General features: G+C 37.6%; 1 protein-coding gene across 1 annotated transcript in view; it reads left to right on the top strand.

Moving 5' to 3' along the window:
* The first annotated feature begins 18,089 nt into the window (after nt 1-18,089).
* Nucleotides 18,090-19,821, top strand: part of LOC121327498 (bleomycin hydrolase-like) — a 33,439-nt gene continuing 31,707 nt past the window's right edge. The window contains exon 1 of the mRNA XM_041271567.1: nt 18,090-18,168. Coding sequence (XP_041127501.1) covers nt 18,090-18,168 — 79 coding nt within the window. The remainder of the gene's footprint in view (nt 18,169-19,821) is intronic.

Raw genomic sequence — 19,821 nt, 5'->3', positions numbered from 1 at the left:
TATAATTTAATGTATTTATGCCGTCACTATGCTCAGTCAATTGCCTGTCAGAGTTTTTGTTCAAACCAAATTATCATTTTTTGATAGCTCAAATTAATGTATTCTCTAAATATTGTATAGATATCGAAATCATTTTAAGTTATCTCAAAATGTTTTAGAGATATCTTTAAATATTTTCTCTATATCAGGGTTAGACTCTTACAGAAAATAATGAGTGGACTCTATAGGGTTACCCAATTTGGAGCAATGATGGAAATTTTCCTATGTGCAAGGTGTTTGGGGAAGTGGAGCCCAGGGACAAAGCCCTTGGGGGAATTTTTTCATATTTACAGTGCCTGTGCTGTAAATGTTACACCTAAAAAGTTGAATACATTTATTTGTAGAAATTATTTGGGGAGCCTGGGTCTATAAAAAGCATACAGTTAGTTGGATTATAGTATATGAAGATTGGAACTGAGTTCTAGGGTAAACTCTCCAAACTAAGAGGACTTGAGCAATATTATTTGGCTGCAAGGCTATATTCGGTCCAATACTAGATTTGCTAAAATATTACAACTGTCACATCGCTCCAGAGAGAGGAACTAACAAGGCAGTGAAGTCACATTCACTGTAATGAACTACACCCTGCTTTCAATCATCGGTGTATTATTTATTAATCATACAGTAATACTACAACTAATAATAATAATAATAATAATAATAATAATAATAATAATAACACTGATCATACTATTTATGTTAGATAGTGTATTTTCATTAGAAGGATCCTTAAGCTCTTTACAAAGAAAAAACTGTAACTGCAGGTCGCAAATAAAAACTAAAGCATAAACAAATCTGACAATATTAGTTGTGTCCTTTTTACATACAATGTACTATCCCAAAGCGCTTTCACAATACACACTATAAATGGCAGACATCTGAGATCACAGAAATAAGAAACAAGCAAACAGAATTCATAAAATTGAGAAAGAAAGAAAAAAAGACATACAAAATCAGACAAAATAGCAGGTCACCAATAAAACGTAACACGACAAAATGTAAAAATACAATATAGAACTTATGGCTGTATATTAAAGCCTAGTAAAAAAAAAAAAAAAAACTGTGTGGCGTCTTTGTAAACACTGATATGATATTAAATAACTTTCGCTTTGGATTATCGAGAGATCTTGCTGGGAACGCAGGATCGATGAGGGAGGCAGTGCCTGCTATCGAGCAAATTCTGTTTTTCGTGAAGTCTGTTGGATAGTGTTTAGTTTGTGAGTTTTGGAAGGAAAAAACAAGGTCAGCAATTTTTTTTTTCTTTTTTAGAAATATCTTCACTGAATCAACACATGTTATCATGTGATAACATTCTAATATATATATATATATATATATATATATATATATATATATATATATATATATATATATATATATATATATATATATATATATATATACACGCACCCGCACACTCCTCAACTTACGATGCACGGCACTTATAACTCTTTTACGTTGCTTCAATTTTATGGTATCAATACGACATTTACGACACAGCGAGACAAGAGCCTTGCGTGATGTGCGCATGCTCGGAGTCCGAACTGCAGTACCTGCCGTGGTCGCCCTAGCTCAGTCACATAGCGTTTTTTTTTTAAATTAATTTGCCATTAATAATGCTGATAAGAGCAATGGACTCAAAGCAAAACCTAAGCTGTGAACTCTGTCACATGATGACAGGCTTAACTTCAGATGTTCGTATTTCCGGCTAGGAGAACCGCATACACACACTGACTATGTCATTGAAAAGCCCCTAGGTGTCTGAGTAATTTTGAAAAATCCTGTTTCACCAAAAATAGTGTGTGCATGGTGTCCACCCTTCCAAAAAAGTGAGTAGACCGCATCCACCCCCAGTCTAACACTGCACTAAATCAATAAGCATATGTCACATATCATACAATGCAAGTGTAAGATTTTTCAGATTGAATTATTATATTTGAATTCAAAATAAAAAATAAAACAGAGGTTCTCAACTAAAATGTATTCCACTCCCCCCTTTATAGTTCGTTAGATTATTTATTACAGTGCAAATTTCATTTTTATTATGAGCAGGTGTTTTACAATAAGCATGCGCTCTTTGAATTCAAGTTATCCCAGAAATCATGAATGGGTCTGCTAATGTTCTCTTGTATGATTAAAGTGACCATTATGCATCTGTGTTCTTCATGCGCAAAGTATGATTAATTCCTGCAAGCAGCATTCTGTTTGAAAGGTGCTTTATTTGCATTAGCATTCGTAATTACTTAATGACAAATCAGATATGGTTCATTGCTTGTAAGTGTAGAAACAAGCTGTCTAAAGGATGTATTTTAATTAGAATACTACTAAAAACATGTCTCCCATGACCATCCAATGTAATCATTATTTTATTTATTAAACTGTGAAATTTATATTTGCTCAGTGGACCAATGACTGTCCTTAATGTGGTGATGTGTTTCAGACAGGCCCTATTCCCAGTTGTAATGTCTGCTCTGTTGTAAAGCAAAAGTCATTAAAATGTTCAGCATATCTAGCCTTACATTTTATATTTGAAAAGTGAATTCCTCTGCAAACAATGCATACCTAGCAACAATGCCTGTCCTCCAACCAATTAAAATCTACCAGTGCACTAGAGATAACAGTTTTTACCTTAATGTACAGTAACCTCATGTAGTTGGGAAATATTACATTGGCATTACTAAATGTTACCCTATTGAAACCAATTGATTATACTGGTAAATACATCTGCAACTTGAGTAAGTTACCTTTGAGTAATAAAACATGGTTGCTCTATGTACATTACATAAAAAAATTTTTATATATATATATATATATATATATATATATATATATATATATATATATATTTTTTTTTTTTTTTTTTTTTCCCTGAGATTCAAAAGAAACTTATCACTACTATAACACATTTATTTTTGAAAAAAATAAGGTCTATAAATGATGGACATTGACAAAATGTTTTTGGTTCCTTTTTAATCACTCGATCATTCATCCTTGACCATGACACGCTTGAGTGACTATGACTGAAGCACATGCACTTAATCACCTAATTACTGAGACAGTCGATTGGACACTGGATATGGAGTGATTTCAGCTGTTGAATTGCAAGCTTGAATAAAAGCAATAAAGAAATTCAACGAAAATAAAAATAGTACGCCACGTCTGTCATGAGAGCAGCGCCTTCGCACAAACGGCATGTTGGAGGCTAGACTATGGCAGCATACTGTGTGCTCTCAGCCAGCAATTTCAAACCTGGCGAGACGGTATAACCAGACACACACTGTCAATGACAGGCCACAAACTGGGAGACATATAGGGCAGTGTAAAAAGCGAAGTCTGTACCCGGTTTTAAAAAATAGCGAAAAGAAAATGTAGTCCTGTGGTTAAGCCAACCAGCCAAACTACATTACCCAGAATGCCTGAGATTACAAGGGCCAGTCTGCACTTACCTAGGGTTGTGTAATTGTTTTCACCTGTGTTAAAAGGTTGGTATTTAAGCAAGGCAAAAATCCTGCTCAGTTCTTGTTTGGTGCTTGGCTAAAGCTGAGGAGCTGAAAGGACCCCATGGACCCTTTGTATAAGTTAACCATTACATTATCATATCAGTATAAGGTGTGGTTGTTTTGAAGCAGCCAGTAAGCAGCTTAGCTGCCCGGTTATTAGACAGCAGAACTTCACAGTTTAGTTAGTAACTCCAAGACAGATAGGCTTCGTTTTGTTTTGCTTATTTTGTGTTTAAATGACAACTTCATGACTGCTATCTTCTTTTGCACTAGAGGACAGGGCTAAAAAGTCTGGAACAAGACTGACAATCTGTCCAACCAATTTGTCAGAATTCTCACACTATATATATATATATATATATATATATATATATATATATATATATATATATATATATATATATATATATTGTGATGTATTCTGACCTTTTCAGCCGGAGTCCGCGTTGTTCTTTCAAACAGGTGTCTGTTTCTTTAATTATTACACGACACAATGGAAGTGCTCTGTAAACGCCGTGGCGTACGTTTATTAGCAAACAGAAGTTATAAACAAACAAAAACATAAAACAAAACCTAGCCCTTCTTTAGGCGCTAATTAAACTGGTTAACAGTAGTTCTATCTAATGCAGGGCAGGGTAAGCCTGTTCCCCTGTTTAAATCAATTCCATAAATCACCTAAACCAAATCACATTCAAGCACTTTTGTCAGAACTCGTACCTTTGTTTCGACACACCTTTCCACCGATCAGTTTCTTTCCTCGCTCTCCGTTTCAACCCTCTCCCCTGAACACACCAACTGAAAACCTTTTTAACCCCAACTTGATCACTCACATCTGATCAGCATTTGCCCATTAAATACACAATTAAGCAATTGTTACCTTAACTATACAATTAAGCAATTGTTACATTCGTCATCATACAATGTGTGTGGCTATCCCCAGGGTCCAAAAGCCTCCAACTTGACGTTTGGTACATACACATCATCACACACCCTCCCCCTCTGCACGATCCCGTGGGGTCGGGCATACAAGATTTTTGCTGGCTGTGGAAACCTAGACAGGAAATCAGCATTTACGTGTTCTTTACCTTTTCTATGTATTAAGTCAAAACAGTAGGGCTGTAATGTTAAAAACCACCTTGTTATTCTCGCATTCTTGTCTTTCTGACGATACATCCATTGTAATGGGGCATGGTCTGTAACCAGAGTAAATCTCCTTCCCCAGAGATAATACCTCAACGAGTCCACTGCCCACTTGACAGCTAAGCACTCCTTTTCTATTGTGGCATATGCTTTTTCCCTTGGTAGGAGCTTTCTGCTCAAAATTAAACAGGATGTTCCTCCCCCTCACAGGACTGTGATAACACTGCCCCTAGACCCACTTCCGAAGCATCTGTTTGTAATACAAACGGTTTATCAAAGTCAGGACTTATCAAAACAGGCTCCGAGCACAGTGCTGATTTCAAGTCTAAAAATGCCCTTTTAGCCTCTGCTGACCATTTTACCATGTTAGACACGGAGGCTTTAGTGAGTTCCGTTAAGGGCACAGCTCTTGAGGCAAAGTTTTCAATGAACCGGCGATAATAGCCAATAAGTCCGAGAAAGGCTCAGACTTGTTTTTTGTTCACTGGACGGGCACAAGACAAAACAGCTTCAATTTTGCTTTGCTGTGGTCTAATTAAGCCACGTCCGAGTGAAAACCCCAGATATTTTGTCTCCTGCAGAGCGAATGCACACTTCTTTTTATTAGCTGTTAAGCCTGCTTCCCTTAACGATCTCAATACCGCTTCCACTTTGTATACATGAGACTCCCAATCAATGCTAAAAATGACCACATCGTCAAGATAAGCTGCTGCATAGTGACTATGTGGCCTGAGTATCCTGTTCATAAGCCTTTGAAATGTGGCTGGTGCGCCATGCAGACCAAAAGGCAACACTGTAAATTGGAACAAACCCTGTGGAGTTACAAATGCTGTTTTTTCTTTCGACTCTGGTGACAACGGCACCTGCCAATAGCCTTTGGTCAAGTCGAGTGTGGTGATATACTTTGCTTTTCCCAACCTTTCTAGCAATTCATCCACCCTCGGCATTGGGTATGCATCAAATTTTGATATTTCATTCACTTTTCTGAAATCCATACAAAACCTTATAGTTCCATCAGGTTTTGGCACCATCAACACCGGGCTGCACCAGTCACTATTTGATTCCTCAATTACTTGTAATTCCAACATCGTTTTTATTTCTTTAGCCAGATCACCCTGTTTTGACTCTGGAATTCGAAATGGTTTCATTCTGACTCGGGCTCCCACAGGGGTAATAATACTATGGGATATAAGATTAGTTCTCCCTGGCAAGTCTGAGAACACGTCGTCATATCTATTAATTAGTTCTTCAATTTTAGTACTCTGTTCCGCAGTCAAGTGTTTACCAATTTTTATTTCAGTTACACTTGTCGTGCCCGGCAACTCAGGACCCAGTTCTAACTCTTCATACTGTACTGTGCCTACTAAAGGTTCCCTGTCTACCCACGGTTTCAGCAGATTGACATGGTAAATCTGGTATGGTTTCCTTTTCCCTGTCTGGCACACTTTATAGTTTACATTACTTAACTTCTCCACTATTTGGAAAGGTCCCTGCCATTTAGCCAAAAACTTGTGTGCATGTGAAGGCAGCAAAACTAACACTTTGTCTCCAACTTTAAACTCTCTTAAACGAGCACCGGCGTTATACGACGTCTTTTGTAGTTCTTGTGCTCTGACCAGATTTTCATTCACCAGCCTGCTGACCTTTTCCATTCTCTCTCTCTCATTTTTAATACATACTCAACCAGATTGTCCCCTCCAGGTGGTGTCCCCTCCCACACTTCTTTGACAACATCTAAGATTCCCCTCGGCTGTCTCCCATACAACAATTCAAACGGGGAAAACCCAGTCGACGCTTGAGGAACCTCTCTGACAGCGAACATAAGATAAGGAAGAAAACTATCCCAGTCTTTGCCATCTATGCGCATTACCTTTTTTATCATTTGTTTTAACGTTTTATTAAACCGTTCCACCAAACCATCCGTTTGTGGGTGGTGAACAGAGGTAGTAATTTTTTTTACTTTGCACAACTTACACATTTCTTTCATAACTGTGGACATAAAGGGGGTCCCTTGGTCGGTAAGGATCTCTTTAGGGAAACCGACCCTAGAAAAGACCTGTATCAGCGCTTGTGCTATGTTCATTGAATTAGTATTCCTTAACGGTATAGCCTCGGGGTATCTAGTGGCATAATCCACAATGACCAGAATGTACTGGAACCCTGTTTTAGACTTTTCCAGGGGCCCAATTAAGTCCATTCCCACTCTCTCAAATGGCACGTCTATGACAGGTAACGGGACTAGCGGGGCTCGAGTAGGTTTCCTGCCAGCGACTAGTTGACATTCTGGGCAAGCTATACAAAACCGCTCTACATCTTTATAGACTCCCGGCCAATGAAACCGCATCATTACCCGGTCTCTGGTTTTCTGTGTGCCTAAATGCCCTCCTAACAGATGGCTGTGTGCCAGCTGTAGTATTAAACTTTTAAACTTACTTGGCACCAGTAACTGTTCTAACCACTCCCCACATTCAGTTCTAGTGACCCGATACAAGAGATCATTTTTAACAATGAAATGGGGTACAGTCACAGTGTCCCTATTTTCCCAATAACATTCGTCCGGTACCACAGCTTGATTAAAGGCATATTGTAAGATTTTATCTTCTACTTGTTCCCGTTTGAAGTCAAAAGTAGACACTGCTAGCTCCTCCCACATCTCGGGGAGGTTATCTTCTAAATTTTCCCGTGACTCAGATTCCCTGTTAGGCTGCCCTGCACGCTTTTGGGGATCTGTACTTTTGCTTGTATACTTCCCCCCAGGGAGCCTTTGCGGCTTAGCTTGGGTCCTACACTTTTGACTTCGTGTCTTCCTAGTTTTTCCAGGTTCAGCTAGTACCTCTTCGTCAAACGGAAACAACTCAGACAATTCTTGGTCCTGGCCACTAGATGGCCCTGACTCCTTACTGGCAACAAAAACCTCTCGTAACTGTACTAAGCGAGCAAATTCGGTACAATCACGACCTACAATCACTGGATAAGGAAGCCTAGGTAACACAGCCCCAGCCACCACCCCCACTTTTAACTTTACTTCCTGGGAACCTATTTTTAGATTTACGGTGGTGGCTGGGTAGGTTTTAATATCACCGTGAATGCACATTATTCGTACCCCCGCCTGGTCTATAGAAAAGTGTTCCCCCACCAGGTCAGCGGATATCAGGCTATGCCCACAGCCTGAATCTAATAAAGCTACTGTGCTTTTATCCCCTATTTTAACAGCAACCACATACTCTGTTTTTGGTGAATTGCATGAAAATAAGTTATTTACCGTAGTAACCACATGACAGTCCATTGACTCTACTTTCTCCCTTTCGGGACAATTTCTGGCAATGTGCCCCCAACCATTACATTTAAAACATTGCACACTGTTATACGGAAAACTCTGTATTTCAAACAATTTATTCTCCCCTGCCCAAGGTCCCTTCACAGTTCTAGACCGCTCTTCAGCGCCCCCTTTTTCCCACACATTCTTACCGGGATTCTCGGCGGTGCGTTGTTTCGGGCTTGAGGGGCGCCAGTTGCTTTTGGCAAAACGAGATGTGGGCTGGGCAATTTCCAGGGCAGTGAGTTGGTGCTCGACCAGAGCGATTAGTTCATCTGCAGTGCTTGGACTGCCCTGTGCCACCCATTTTCGTAAACCCACTGGAAGGCTTCTTAGATAATGGTCCAGGACCAGTATTTCCACAACCCGCGCTGAGCTATTCTTCTCGGGCTGAAGCCACCTACGGGCTAAGTGGATTAAGTCAAATAGCTGTGACCTTGGTGCTTTTCCATCTTCATATTTCCAAGCGTGAAAGCGTTGAGCCCTCACCGCTGCGGTGACCCCCGCTCTTGCTAAAATCTCAGCTTTCAGAAGATTATAATTAGCTGCTTCTGTTAGCTCCAAATCAAAATAAGCTTTTTGAGCCTCTCCACTCAAAAACGGCGCAACAATGCCTGCCCACTGTTCAGGTGGCCAAGCCTCTCGCTCGGCGGTCCTTTCGAAAGCCAAAAGGTAAGCTTCCACGTCATCTGCTGGGTTCATTTTCTGTAAAACATGACTAGCTCGTATAGGACGTGGTCCCTCAGAAGCTGCTCCCACCCGGTCTCCAGAATTCATCTGGCTCCATAGTTGTCTCCATTCTTGACGATCCTGCGCCGCTTGTTCTGCCAGGACTTTGGTATGCTCCTGTAAAGCCGCTGTGGCATGTTGCTGCGCTGTCGTTGCCTGTATAACTGTTTTAAGTAACTCTTCCATGTTGAGGGGTTCTCACTCAAAAAAAAAACAGAACCCCACTTCTGGTACCAAATGTGATGTATTCTGACCTTTTCAGCCGGAGTCCGCGTTGTTCTTTCAAACAGGTGTCTGTTTCTTTAATTATTACACGACACAATGGAAGTGCTCTGTAAACGCTGTGGCGTACGTTTATTAGCAAACAGAAGTTATAAACAAACAAAAACATAAAACAAAACCTAGCCCTTCTTTAGGCGCTAATTAAACTGGTTAACAGTAATTCTATCTAATGCAGGGCAGGGTAAGCCTGTTCCCCTGTTTAAATCAATTCCATAAATCACCTAAACCAAATCACATTCAAGCACTTTTGTCAGAACTCGTACCTTTGTTTCGACACACCTTTCCACCGATCAGTTTCTTTCCTCGCTCTCCGTTTCAACCCTCTCCCCTGAACACACCAACTGAAAACCTTTTTAACTCCAACTTGATCACTCCCATCTGATCAGCATTTGCCCATTAAATACACAATTAAGCAATTGTTACCTTAACTATACAATTAAGCAATTGTTACATTCGTCATCATACAATGTGTGTGGCTATCCCCAGGGTCCAAAAGCCTCCATCTTGACGTTTGGTACATACACATCATCACAATATATATATATATATATATATATATATTATATATATATATATATATATATATATATATATATATATATATATATATATATGCGTGTGTGTGTGTGTGTGTGTGTGTGTGTTTATTTTACAGTGCTGTTTTTATCAGGAGTACCAGGGCCCCCTAAACTCTTTGAGAGCCCCTCTAAAATTGAACCTGAGTGAAACAAAAGAAACAAAGATCAGTATTTGCAATGAAAATGGTTGTAAAAAGAAGACTGTGTAACATGACAAATTCCACCACTATGAGCTCACAAATGGTTATAATAATAGTATTCATAATTTGGTCAGTGTGTAATTAATTGGTATCTCAGCCACTGAATTAAATTGAAAGGCAAGTGCTGGACATGAACCACAAACCATATAGTTCAAAGACAAACATCTTACCATTCAAGTAAAGAGCAAGCTCCGTAGTCAGGAGGTAAATACAGGTCTAATGATGATGTCAGTATTAATAACTCATCAGCCGCACGGAGGAGATTTGATTACATTCTCTCTCCGCTTAATCAAAGCTTGTCCTCAAGCATAAACACAAGTACAAACCCACCTAGGCTCAGTCGGTTTCAAAGTTAGGCTTGTAATTTCAACTACTCATGTCTTGCAAGCCAGCATACATGCTATCACTATAATACAAAGAACACAACCGTTCGGCTTGCTGTTTCAACCACAGGGGTCAGGATTCTTTCCCATAGGGCGCCACTGTAATGAATTGGCATTTGACGTTGGCTGGACATGAGCCACAAACCAAACAGTTCAAAGACAAATGTGTTACCATTCTACTAAACAACAAACTTTGTAGTCGAGAAGTAAGTCTTTCTTATGTTAATGTCAGTATTACGAACTCCTCAGCCGCTAGGAGATTCATTGCAAGTGACAACTGATTGGCTTTGTTTCATAATAACAGAATTGTAAAGGACATCTTGTAGTGGTTACTATGTATACATTACTTGCCATTACTCTCATTTGGTTGTACATATTAGTAAAATGTATTTTTCAATATGATCATGATACTTGTTTTTAATTTGTATTCACACACATTATCATGGGTGATACATTTACAGGGGAATGAAAGTGAAACAAATCCAAAAAGAATCTTTACAGAGTGAAATGGAGGATATATATATTATATATATATATATATATATATATATATATATATATATATATATATTATATATAATATATAATATATATATCCCCATGAGGTACTCCAACCATGGTTGAATATGCCTTACTCTTACCACATTAGACTTTTTAATCAGGATGCTGATAAAGCACTGTGCTATTCCTTGAGGATCACCAAACATTGCTATATACTAAGAACATTTTGAGAAGCAAACAATAATGAAGATGATATTTTAGCTCCTCAGTCGTTTAGAAGGTTCTGAAATTCTTCATAAAAATGTAACTAATGCTTGATATCCATAATTCCATGATTTTGGGACCACTTTCCAGTGTAAGGCTAATTGTACAGGAGATGACCAGTGGAATACACTGATAAAGACCTCACTATATTATGCTCTTAACGTTATCCAGTTAACAAAAAATAAATAAATAAAAATATCTGGTTTTGAGAAGCAGGTTTTGTGATATTAAACATGGTGGTGGATTTGAAATAAAAAGGTATAGTATATGTAAAAAGTGTTATTTTTACGATGCAATAATTGCTTATTAAAAGTGACTACACAATAATATGGCATACATCTCTTGACAGCTGTACTCTTTCAAGATAATCTCTCTTCAGTTACTCAGCTCGGAAAGGAACATTTGAGAAACTCATTCACTGTTCCTGAAATTCAATCAATTGCTGTTTTACAGATTGTATACAGTGTCTCTCAGTTCTTATGATCATAAAACATAACTGCTTATGCCAGTGCAATTCCATGCATGAGATCACGCAGTGCACTACAATAACTTCCACACTATTTAATCATAAGATCTCACGTCTGGCAATTTACCATATCATCACTTGATGGTCATCCTCAGTGTTGACAGAATATTAGATAGCCTGGCAGCCCTAATCAGTAAGCTGCTTAGGTAACTTACATATCTAACAGTCCCTAGACTTTTAGTAAAGGTATACTTTTCACACCAACTAAAATGTTTGTATAAACTGAGGAGAAAATAAACTTGTTGATGTAATACTACTCGTTAGCATTCATATACTTGCTCCTTATCCCAAGTCTTAGATTTTTCTGACAACTAATAAGCATTTACAAATTGCCCAAGTACTGTAGGTCTATGCCAATCACACCAGTCCAATTATTTCACCCTGATTTTCTCCCCAATTTGAAAGACCCAATTATGGTACCTCACTGCTGCAAATCCACACAGCAGCTCAGGAGAAATGAAGGTCGGTAAACATCCTCTGGTCCCACCACCAAGCCAAATCACCTCTTTATGCTACAGAGCTCTACAGTGGATGTTGGCAAGCTACTGGACCCTGGAAGACAAAAGCCCATGATTTACTGTACTTTAAATACATAGCGTAAATGTTATATGTGAGGTTCCAAGGCATGAGGAAGCTTGTATTTCTGCAGCTTAAACTACATGTGGGGAATGTGCTTTCTGATAAAGAGTTCTGGAAGGCAAAATTCTGAACGAACATAATAAACAGACACCACGCGAAATACAGCAGGTAGGAGCATGATATTGCTCAAGGACAGAAACAGATGACCTAACCACTGCTCTGCAGATATACAGCAATGCCCATTTCCAGAGTGGAGACTATAATAGAGTGGAGAGTATAATAGAAAATGCTTCATTAGACTGCACTAACAGTTCAGACCCTTTACTAAGGGATATTTAACTGAAATGTAAAGGCTCCTGAATATGGCAGCACATAAGGGCATCCACAATATTGTATGCCATTGGTGGAATGTTATCACAATATTAACACAATGGGAAGAACCAATCCATACAGTAGTCCACTGCAGAAGCATGGTACCATATTAGTACATGTGTGCTACCATATCAGAACCACTGTTTGGTATTTGTTCAACATTGTTAAGGTCAGCTAAGGATTGTACAGTATAATACACCTGTATTATAAATAAAACAATATTTTTTTTATTGTAGTGGTCCTTCTACTGATCGATTAATCATGCATCTGTTTATCATTCATTGTGCTAATATGTAGTGTAGTTCAGTGCTATTCATACTGTCCATTTTTGAATGGGTAAACATGGAATTATCAACTAAATGTCTTAACAATATGGGACTGTGTGTGTATTTTTATTAAATGGCTGACACATTTTTCTTCTTATTCCTGCAGCTGGTGTGTTCAATTAAAGAAGACTAGTGATCAAAATTACAATTTAGCCCAATTTAGTGGCAGTGTAATTGCCATTATGGATTTTAAAAGCAATGTAATGCTTGTGCAAATAGGTCTGTCTCTTTTTTGCTATGGTAAAGATGTTTCCTCAGGGAGTGCATAGTCACCAGTCAGCCTCTGCTCTGTTACACTTGTCCAAATTAAGATTAACACATTTTTTGTATTTTCTGAATGTGAAAGTTAACAAACGCGATTCTATTACAGGTTTGAATACACAATCAGTTCTCATTAAAACAAACTCATTTGTGTGAATTATTTTGGAGCCGCCCCAGAGAAGAACATATTGAATTAAATGAATTGCCCAAGTTAGAACAGCTGAGTGTTAAGTATTTTGGGAAATGTATGAACTAGCATTTAGATTAACGCCTCTGTATTGCATTGTAGAGCTGTTTTGGGACTACTGATCATATGATGCATTTCGAATTGCCATAGACACAGTTTATGAGTTGCTATAGTGCTCATGCTCAATGCCATTCCATGAAATAGTGTAAAAAACATGCATTTTTTCCTTATGCTACAAAAGATTTTCTCTAAAATTCTTTGTTTTTGAGTTTCTAGAAATTATAAATTTCCATTGGGGTATGTAAACTTTTGATTACAACTGTGTGTGTGTGTGTGTGTGTGTGTGTGTGTGTGTGTGTGTGTGTGTGTGTGTGTGTGTGTGTGTGTGTCATATATAGTGTGTGTGTGTGTGTGTGTGTGTGTGTTTTCTGAGCATCATTTTAAACCTGTTGAAAGTAAAAAGATTGTATTGAGTTCAAAGATATTAGTTTAGTTCTAAAGTACCTCAAATCAGTGTCGCTCCTTATATTCAAGATTTATTGTTTATGCACTTTTACAGTGAAACATTAAAAAAAAAAAAAACTAAAATTTGTTCTGTAATATTCAGAATACATTTCAATATAACACTTATAATACACAGTGTATGTGACTGTACTCTAAATATCAAACATGTTACACTAAAATAACTTTGTTTGATCCAGTCAATAAATAAAGACAATCATTAAATAAATTTAAAAAAAAAATTGATTTTTTCTAGAATTTTTTTTCTACTGCTTAGCACCGTGATCAGTCCTGCCACAGGCCTGTACAGCAGCTACAGCTACAGTGGCAGGAATGAAAGGCCTGGATTTCTCCTAAAGAGCTTGGCTATTTCTTATCATTTTTGTTTAATCTATATATGTTGCCTGTTGTGGCACTGGACTTGTTTATTTAAATAAGTCTGTACTAATTGTGGATGAACAATAGAGATTTCTAATAGCATTTTATTTGTAACATAGTTAGCTCAGGGTAAAAAAGTGTTTGTACATTTTTTTTTAGTTTTTAGTTTTTTAATTTGAATAAATGCAGTATTCACAAAAGTTTGAAGTGTAATAACTAATCACAGGCACTTGTGCATAAAGAAACGAGACTATCACCTTATCTTAAAGTCATAATGTGGTTTTGTCCTGTGGAACAGGAAATCGATAAAACAATCGCTGCGGTTTTACTTTAGCTTCAACATACTCACGTAATATTCTTTGTGCAAAGACAGGAGCAAATGGAAGGTCATTTACACTGTACTGACCTTACCATCATACTTAACTCGCTTTGTTTCCTTCTTACAGATAAAACGAAACATAAAAAGAAGATGTATGGTAATCTGCTGTCCAATTGTACAGAGCAGCCCATTACAAACAAAACACTTTATAAAAGCCCTACTGAGAGAGGTGAGGAGATACATCAATCAATTAACAATTACTCAGTTGCTAATCAGGTGTCCCCTGACTACACTGAACAGTGTCTTTGTAATCCTGTTGGCAGCATCAATTACATTCTTAAGGTTAGTCTATTGAATTTCTATTACTGAAAAAAAAAAAAAAAATCATATATTAGTAAGCAAGTAAAGCAAGACTAAAGCAATTTTTGGGTTGTCTGTAATTTTCTTTGAACTTCTATGATCATTTTTAATAACAATACAATACTCTGTTCGACACTTTAGTCACAGCAATGAACAGTGCGTCACTCTAGTATGCAAATAATGTATAATTGTATAATGTATAATTGTAGTAGGGGAAAAAAACAATGAATATAATATTTACTTCAATATATCACTGAAACACTGTACAATAATTCAAATACATGAAATATTGAAATGGTTTCATGACTGCTAAGATTAGAGAAAGGGGTCTGTATGTATCTGGGAGGGAGAAGCAGAGGAGAGAGGCAACGGTTGTCACCTTGTATCAGAACAATACTTTTAGTTTGAAAAGAGTCTCTACGTGACGCTGTTAACATCACCCAATGATGTAGGTTTTATCATTATCATTCAGTTCTGTTAGTTTGACCCTTATAATGGAAGAAAAAAAAAAAACTTCTAAAAGAAAAGGTATGTGTTCAGAGACACTGTCACAAATGTTTGCACTTTAACAGCCAATATCAAACATTAAACTAAATCTAACAATTATGTCTTTACAAAAATCAACTCACTCACAATTGTTTTGCATTTTAGCCGTCACCCATTTACACGCTTGCTAGCTCAGCTATCTCATGCTGCGTGCATACCCAACCAAACAATTTACAGATACTCGCAGATTTGTATTTTCAGTGCAGGGTCCTAACTGGCTTGCCCAGAACAATCGACGCCATAATGCGGTGGTAGCGAGCAGCTCAAACGTGACCAGGAAAGCTTCGGGATCATACTCCGCCGTCATCATCATGCCATCGCCTTTGGGGCCGTCATCACGGGTCGGTGCACCTGATTGTAGTATGAACCAAAGAAACTAAAGATCACAGCTTTTAAAAAAAAATGCATCACCGTATGTAGAACTGTTTATGAGTAACATTTACCGTAGCTTGTGTCGTTCGCTTTGTTTTTGCTGCATTTCATCATGTGAAATTGGATGATGTGCTGTGTAACCGCGCAATAAAGAGTGACTGATTTGTCATGCGAGAAAAAAACAAAACAAGTGGGCTGTGACGAATAAACAAGTACATTATAACATTGAGAGGGGCATTCATTTGTTACATATATGTAATGGGGCTTGATTTTATTCTTAATACAAGGGCGGTAAAACGTGACTCACGTGTATTTGGGTAATGGATATTTGAGTGCTGACTGTATAATATTATATTACATAACTAGGCTTTCTACTATTCGATTTTTATTTTTTGCCAAATCGACAATTAATATCGATGTTTATTTTAGAAAGAATTTACCGTGTTTTTTTTCCCGATCTTTATTTTTCAATTCAAGCAGAGAATGGATGAAATCGACTTTTCACAGACTTTATGCTATTGAGAAGCGTCTCATTTAGCGAAGCCCCTTTGTCATATTCAACATGCAATAAAACCATGGTTACCAACATTCTAATTGAAAGAACGTTTCGTCACAGCGAGCTATACCTTGTAAAGACAAAGATCCTAAGGAAATAAAAAAATTGTCTCAAATAAACCTAGAATAAACTGTAGCATATAAATTTATAGCATAAATTTACAAGTAAAAATAGTATGCACAGAACAAAACATTAGATAGCTGAACAGAACTAGATCTAGCAAAAGGCCACCTACACCTTATCCTGCTCATTTAAAAAGTAGGTGCGTTGAAAGACAGGCACTTGAGCTGGCAAATGAAAGTGCACAGTCGATACAGGTCTTGATGATTGACAGTCATTTAAACGAATGAGAGCATTCTGGTGCTGCTTCAGTCAAAGAGATCTGTCAGAACTGGGTGAAATGACAGTGACAGTGAAACTATACTAACAGATCACTGAGATGATTGACAGTGGCCTCTAGCCATTCAGAGTAGAACAGTGATATGATTGACAGTAAGTATAAAAACTAAACAAACTACAGATGATTTCTAAATTGTTATTTTTGTTACGAAAAAAAGGGTGTGGTTTTAACGTTGTTTATCCTGTATAACTTTATTTCAGTCGAACTCTTTTTTGGGGGAATTTGGCGTTTAACAAGCTTTACCGTTTAATATCGAAAAGTAGGAGGCCTAATTATAACACATTTCTATTTTGTCTCACTGGTAGAGTACAACAGGGCTGCATTACATTTATAGACCCCAACAGATTACCATAAAAAACTAAGCATTAAAATATGTATTGTCAATTGCAAGACAAAATTATGTGAGGGTGTGATCTCACAATGTACAGCTCTTTTCCTACATCAGCCGGGCAGAGCCAGGGGCAGCGGGCCTGGGTTAACATGGGCATGTTGCACGGGCTATGAATATAAATCTCCGCTTAACAGGATAATTGTAATAAAAAGACAAAAAGACTGACAATTAATAATGTTCCCAACCCCTCAAGTAGTCCTTGCTATTACAAAAACAAAAAAACTTAGACTGTAGCATAGTTTACCTGTATGTCTCAAAGCAGGAAAGAAAAGCGATTGTCTTAAAAAAATATATAACAAATAATTTACAAAACTGCTTTGTGTGGATTTGCTTTTAGGAAAAATAACTAAAATGATTGTGTGCACAATTTTCAGTGCTTGATGCTTCCCTTGCAAGGATTACCAGACACACAGGAGCTTTCAGTTTGAAGAGGTACTTAGGTAGCTAATGTTTGTATAAATGTTCAGGTTTCTCATGCTTGTGAAATTGATTTTTTTCTGCAGTTAATATTTTTTATAACAAAAATCTGAGTGAGAATGATATACATGTTGCTTTCTTTCAAATTTGTTTAATATACCAATGTATGCAATATTTAATATTTCCTCCATTCACTTGATTATATTGCTTTTTTTGGAATCATTTTTAATTACCAGCTTTCCAATCTGCTTTACAGAGAAAAAGAAGCATTATAAATGCTACTTTTAATTGAAATGCAAAATACATGAATTGTGAAAGAAAAAAGGATTGCCAAGACTCTCATGAATGGATGATAAAAACCTTAGCTATTTATGTGGCTATCAACTTGTTCATGTGTGTAATTGCTTTATGCAATTCTATAACCTTAGATGCACCAATGTAAATATAACAAGCGCAGACATTAATAAAATATAGTTCAAACAGTATAGTTATAGATTCTAAAGAAAAACTTCCATGGATGCAGACATGCTATTTAAGTTGATTTCCAGGAGCAGAAGAAGCAGTGGCAATCTCTCTGTCAAGATAATGTCAACTGTCACTTCTCTACGTGCTGCAGGAAAGCTCATAGATCAGGTAACACAGACTGCAAGACAGGCAGAGTTTAAAATGGCATTGATTGGATTCAAGGCCGTGTTAGAGATGAAAGCAAGCCTCCAGGGAAGACCATTTGCCACCTTGACCTTGGGTCAGTGCTAGGCCTTTGACCTCTGGCTTCTGGAACCCCTGCTCCAGATTTTGATGGCTTTCATGCCTACAGAGTAAGTCAGCAGGGGACACATGTCGATGTGACTCTTGCCAAATGAGAATTGACTTGCCTCTAGGAAGCTGGAAATGTGGGTTAAAGTATGTCAATAATGTTTCGCAAGAACAATTTCTCCAAAGAATTGTAGCTGGTGGAATATTTTGACATTTATTTGGTGGAGAAAATGTAGAGAGTTTTGTGAAGCTCTTCAAGAGCGACGCTGCTAACTGCTGTGGTGTATTGATCTTGCTGTTAAATTGCATGGGGACACTTGGGAGATCATTGAGATTCAGATACAGGGCAGAAAGGATCGTCTGCAGACAAGAGTTGCTAATGGTAATTGCTTTCGATCCTTACTTGAAGAAGACAAGATTTACTCTGTTACTGATGAATGGCTGACATAAAATATTTTGGAAAGAAAAATGTAGTGCAGTTTCTCGCTAGTGGTAGGTGGACTGTGCCAATATGAGAACTTCATTAATATTGCTAACTAGCTGGAGTTTGTTCAACATAATACTATATCATGTTTAAAAGAATCCTGGGCCTCTACAGCACTGCTTCATCATGTGGGCCCTAAATAGACCTCCAAAAACAAGGGTTGCACCTTGAAGAATGTTATTTTTAATTGTTATTGATAAATTGCAATTATGTAACTGTTTTGCATCAATAATGATACATAAGCATTGTCAAGTGCTATCAACCATTTTGTCATTTATTATTTAAGGATGCTGAGATGAGCTTGGATCATAATAAATGGAGGTCCATTTATTAAGTCCTTTAGGTTTAACTTGAAAATGAAGTATGTGGTGAGATTTGGAAACGCAATACCTCAGATGATAAGGATTGTGAGAATTGAATCCAAGGAGAATGAATTAATATTATTATTTGTCTAAAACGGTCCGTTTATCCTGTGATTGTTAAATGAACGATAATAATACTGTGTGACTCCAGCCAATTTAGAACAAAAAGGGGAGCTGTATTTTATGTAGGATCACATTTTTGGGAAAATCTATGGTATTGCCACAGCCAGTGTTGGGGTAGTTACTTTTAAAGGTAAGGAACATTTTATATTTTACTACTGACTGTAATGGTTGTGATCACGTGATAGCCCTTGGCATGGCTTTTGTATGAAGCTAATTTTGAAAACCAAGCTCGGACATTTATGGGACACAACACAGAAAGTTGTGTTTGAAACACCCTGCAGGGGTGTACTTTATTAATTTCGCCACAAGGTGCCACTGTACTGCTGTTCACTCTAATACCAACAATGGTAAAAGAGGAGCAGAATAATGAATGTACACACACACATAGGTGTGTCAAAATAATACAAAAAAAGGCGAAAGCAAAGGTAAATAAAAGCGTCCCCCACCATCGATACTCGTACATCTTGGGTCTACAGCCTGCACCCTGCTATTCTTCTGCTATACTTTGTGATGTTGCCCAGGGTTCCCCTGCTAACTACCCACATCCCCCCAGGTCTGTAGCTAATTATTTCCTCAGCCTGGCTTGCCTGTCTGTCTCATCTTCTCGCTCCAGATGCTGGCGTTTTATTGTGGTCTGAACCGCAGTTTCTGACCAGAGCTCCCGCTGTTACTT

This window comes from Polyodon spathula, chromosome 15, assembly GCF_017654505.1.
Source record: "Polyodon spathula isolate WHYD16114869_AA chromosome 15, ASM1765450v1, whole genome shotgun sequence".
Lineage (NCBI taxonomy): Eukaryota > Metazoa > Chordata > Actinopteri > Acipenseriformes > Polyodontidae > Polyodon > Polyodon spathula.
This window is presented reverse-complemented; position numbering and strand designations above follow the sequence as displayed.